We start from the raw sequence: 5000 nt of genomic DNA, 5'->3' as shown, positions 1-5000 counted from the left end.
ACCATTGATAGCTCCTCTCTGGCCTTCTTCCACACCCTCTTGCAGGATCTGTGTCACTGTCAAATCTGCTAGCCACAAACCTATAGGTTACAGTGAAAATGGGTTATTTGATGATATCTGTTAAATTATATATCTAATTATATATAATTATAGTTATGGCTACATACTTCTTACATGTTTTAATATTTCCTGAGGAAGAATGATTTTACAAGGTTCAGTCCTAATTTACTATTTTAAAGTAAACTGGCATTATTGGGCACGGGATGTAAAGGACATGAGCTTCACAGAAGGTGAATAAACATTTTCAACTAGCTGACAGTTGCTTCACAAACTAAATGAAAAGAATTCACCTATCATGTTTAAATACCTCATAATTATCTAATATTTATTTTGAGAGTATGACTCATTAATACACAAATTTCAGTACAAAATAATTCCTGGTCCTTACCAAATCTTGATGTTATGATTCCAGTAAGAAGGAGAATAACTGATGTGTACACCATTTCCTCTCCAGCTTCAGGATCTGGGCTTTGATTTAAAGGTACATCAAGAGTCACAGTCCCATTTTCCTCTGCCAAGGAGATATTTGTTCCACCTGACAGTGTGCTTATGTTGTATGTTAAGTACGCTGGAGCTTCTGTTGAATTATTGCCCTCGGCTATCCTGCTGTTAGGTAATAAAGCTGAGGCATCGAATGGACTGCCGGGTGCGAATACTGATGCCACACATAAAGACAGGCAGACTGTTTCAAATCCAAAGCCAACCAAGCCAGTCTTAGATATACCAACCTGCAGAAATAAATATTTTTAATAATCTGAACAATTCTTTCTAAACATAATTTCATCAATGCACATAATTATATTTTTCATGACTGATAAATGACCTACCCTTCTGAGAACAGGAAAGGCTAAGGATCCAAAAATCCCAGACAAGGATGCAACAGCTGTTAGAATACCAAGAATTGTCTCTGGTACACCAGACTCGTAAACAAAAGCTGAAAATTAGTAAAAATATATGTAATTAATGAAAAGCCTAAACATCTTCCCTCTTCACACTGAAAACAATAGTACTGTAAGAAGAGGAAGACAATTAAAAACAATAAAAATATAAGGAAAACTAAGACGGATATATTGATGGCAAACATGATATAGAACGTCACTAATGTAAGGTACATCCTCATATGTAAAGATCCTAATCATTCTTAACACTCAGTATCTGAGGTGAAGTCATTCCAATCATCTCAAGGTATTTATATGCTGACTCGTACAATGTATTTTGACTTTTGCTCTAAATGTTTTTTTACATACTGATATCAAATAAGATTTTTTCCCTTAATGATGTACATAAATTCTATCAAAACAACAAGACAAAGGCAAGTTATCACAGAAATTAAAGACATACATACTATAACTATGCAAACCTGAGCATGCATAGAGTAATACAAGAAATTCTCATTTCCCTCAAACTTATTGCTACTCATAAACATTATCAACATCAAGTAGCAGTGTATGTGTCTGTAGGGGGGTGCATTTACCTCTAGAATAATTGTCAAATGCAAGCACTGTCATAAACAGGAATGCAAGACCAAGCCCAGCATCTCTGACTGGATGACTCATGTATGCCTTCCATGCTCCCCATGCTGAAATGATACGTTGTATAACCACATGCCTTTTCTTTCTCTTCCTTTTCTGAATTTCATTATCATTTGCTTCTCCTTCTCTTTCTTCCTCTTTTGCAGTCTCTTCTACCTAAAATCATAGATCAGAGTTTAAGAATATATACTGAAGTAATGAGCATAATTAATCAAGATAAATTATTTCTCGATGGTTATGATAATAATACTTTACTTGATTCATATAGTAATATTGACAAGAAGATGATTCCATGCTAAAGAATGCTAATTACAAACCATTTACTTCCTCACAAACAAAAATTAAGCTTGTTAATGTCTGCTATCTTTGAATTACTATTTGCATACTAGAAAAAAAATCCCTCCTTCAGTCCCTGAAAACATTGTTGACAAATTATTCTTTGTAACAAAAATCAGCAATTCTTTTCAGACTCTAATTTTTTCTACTACATTATATAAATATATATATATATATATATATATATATATATATATATATATATACACACACACATATATATATATATATATATATATATATACACACACATATATATATATATATATACACATACATATATATAAAAATTCTTATCTTACAGATTCTTCAACTCACAGAAACATTCTTTGACTTCTGTAAATCAGGTGATGAGTAGAAGAGATGATGCAAGAGCCCATATTCTACCAGCAGTGAGCCGACATTCCACGAGGCAATTACTATGCCTCCAGCAGCCAACCCAAAACCAGTCATCACAGTACCAACAATGACAGGGGCTAACACTTCAGTGCTGAGGTCTACTGTTCTTAAAACACTGTTCATTCCTATAAAAAAATGAATGTAGGGCTTATAGAGGATATGCATTATATTTTTTGTTCAGTTTATCAAAAAAGTTTGTGGGATATGATTAGTGGCATTTAGTGCTTCATCCTTGAAAGTTATTATAATATCCCCAGATCTGAATGAAAAAAAGAAAGAAAGAAAGAAAGAAAACCATTTCCATTTCTATTTTACAGTGTAAATACTACCTGACTTGTACCTTTAGGTAAAGCATAGTCTTACACATCTTATTTTCATCTGATATTGCTTTTTTTGAATTTGAATTGTGCAATTATACGTGAAAATTTAAAGATTTTTTTTATTTGTGTTAAGCCACCTATGATTCAATGCCTCTGGACATGACCTTTATGAGTTACACATTTTCAAATATCATTTACCTATGATCATGGTAAAAAGATATACAGTAGAGCCAAACTTAACACTGTTTTGTCTATGTTTCTGGTAAAAAATATACAGCACACCAAATGTAACTGTTTTCTAATGCAAACTAGTCTGCTGCAGCAAAGAACAACACATTTTCTTGACTAGACCAAATTTCCTGAGAACAGATCCCATACGAGTACTATGTAAGCTAACCAAAAACTTAAAAAGTATGTAGAGGTGATACCACAGCTTTTGGTATTACCTCGCCATTGTCTGTACACACACCATCCTCTGTATGACCTTCACACATACCTGACAGAGAAGGGATACCATAAAACAAATCACTTAAGCATGTGACAACCCACCCAACTTGGTCCCTTATTCACACGGTTGAATTCACATCTGTGAGGGCTTAAGGGATGAGTCTCTTGTTTGGGATCCCTAACCAATAATTTTCAATACTTTTTATTGCCAGTCATGAAGGGTGCCTTATAGTTGCCTGTGTGATATTGATTATTTTTCTATGGACAAGAAATATTTACATCTCTGTGGGACTATAGACCCTCCTTGAACCCAATGCCTCTGGGGAAAATTAATAAAAAGTGGGGAAAATACTGTGCTCATTTTTTATATTTTTTTGTGAAATGTCTCTGCATATAGATGGCTCTGCTAGTGCTTAGCCACAAAGGAATCAATTAGTAGACCTTGTGACCTTACCTGATTTGAATTAGTGGGAAAATGTATTTTTTACTAGTGCTATGAATATCGATGGTGTTACTTTTATTATAAACATTATAATTACTATAATGTTATAAACATTAGTAACAGGAAAATAAGATAACGTAAAATATTTTTGTAAATCAAAGAAAAGGGTAAACAGGCGAGACAGACAGTACTCGTAACTGGCTCATTAGTGACTTGGTACAAGTGTAGCCATCTATGTGTAAAAACAATTAAACAAGTAACTCACAGTGGGCATAGTACATCTACATTGGGTTAATCCAGCGCCACTTTTAGACCTAGGCATTTATTCCTTCCTTCAACTGCATCTATTCATCAAGGTAAGCATTCATGTATACTATATGATTGAGAGTCTGATTAAGTTTGCAGATAAAGGATTAACTCTGATGAATGAAACCAATTTTCCAACTTCCCAGCAAAAAGCATTTCAAAAATTATTCTAAAAACGTAATTTTGTAATCATTCTAAACAGGTAGTTTTGTCATTATTGGGGAATGTTAAGAGTGGCTCCACTGTAGTGATAATAATGGCAGTAAAGCCATGCTATATACACAAAAGGAATAGAATAAAAGAAAATGTGCAATTCATTTATTTATTTATTTGCACAACAAATTCAGTTTTTATTTCATTTACCACATATAACAAACAACTACATCAAGTGGATACTTACTGGCTAATGTTGTTTTATCTTTTCCGCATATCACTATGATCCAGTCCTTCTCTATGGCTAGTTTACATCCTAAAGTTCCAATCTGAGCTAGACATGCTGAAAAGATCACTCCTGCCTGCACAACAGCAGTATTATTACAAACACATATCATGCCTAAAATAATATTGATTCAGAAGACATGTAAAGTATCCTCGAGTCCAGAATATATGGCTGAGCAGCTAATATAAACAAAGAAAAATTTCAATGTAACACTGCAACTTAGGGTATGTTTGAGCAGATTAAAAAATTAACTGTATATTTACTGTCAGCCAGAAATTAGCACAATGCTAGAAATAATCATCAAGTTTAACACTAAATTCAATGCAGTTTAGTAATACAGAGAAAATTAGCAAATATTTCAATATAAACTTTAAACTCACCTCTGCCAAGATTAGGGACCACCCATCCCAAGCAGTGAAATATTGCCGCTGTGTTGTAATCACTACTAGGAGAGCAGCACAAATGCAAACCATAAGATTCTGGATACTCAGACTTATCTGGGCAGCTGTAGTAAAAGTGATGATAAGTTAATTTCATAGTTGGAAGATATTAGCAAATAATAAATGCAAGAAATAAGAAAATGTTCCTTCAAGATTTCCTATGTTCATATTAAAGATCTAGAGAGAGAAAGAGAATAAAAAGTATTTCATTAAACTTTCTTCCAGGAAGATATCAGAAACTTACTTCTGAGTCTTGAGTTACTGTCAACCCATCGACCA

At 33.4% G+C, this 5000-nt stretch overlaps 1 protein-coding gene across 1 annotated transcript in view; it reads right to left on the bottom strand.

Moving 5' to 3' along the window:
* The window catches only part of LOC125036759 (solute carrier family 40 member 1-like), a 12352-nt gene that overhangs the window by 828 nt on the left and 6524 nt on the right, over positions 1-5000 (bottom strand). Inside the window, exons 4-11 of the mRNA XM_047629637.1 lie at positions 4966-5000; positions 4662-4786; positions 4243-4357; positions 2247-2452; positions 1535-1748; positions 888-994; positions 449-788; positions 1-80 (exon numbers count right to left, since the gene is read on the bottom strand). The exon at positions 1-80 is cut by the window's left edge and continues 119 nt beyond it; the exon at positions 4966-5000 is cut by the window's right edge and continues 80 nt beyond it. Coding sequence (XP_047485593.1) covers positions 1-80; positions 449-788; positions 888-994; positions 1535-1748; positions 2247-2452; positions 4243-4357; positions 4662-4786; positions 4966-5000 — 1222 coding nt within the window. The remainder of the gene's footprint in view (positions 81-448; positions 789-887; positions 995-1534; positions 1749-2246; positions 2453-4242; positions 4358-4661; positions 4787-4965) is intronic.

The sequence above is a fragment of the Penaeus chinensis genome, chromosome 21 (assembly GCF_019202785.1).
Source record: "Penaeus chinensis breed Huanghai No. 1 chromosome 21, ASM1920278v2, whole genome shotgun sequence".
Taxonomy (NCBI): Eukaryota; Metazoa; Arthropoda; class Malacostraca; order Decapoda; family Penaeidae; genus Penaeus; species Penaeus chinensis.
The sequence above is the reverse complement of the archived record's forward strand: the minus strand, read 5'-3'. Positions and strand labels throughout refer to the sequence as shown.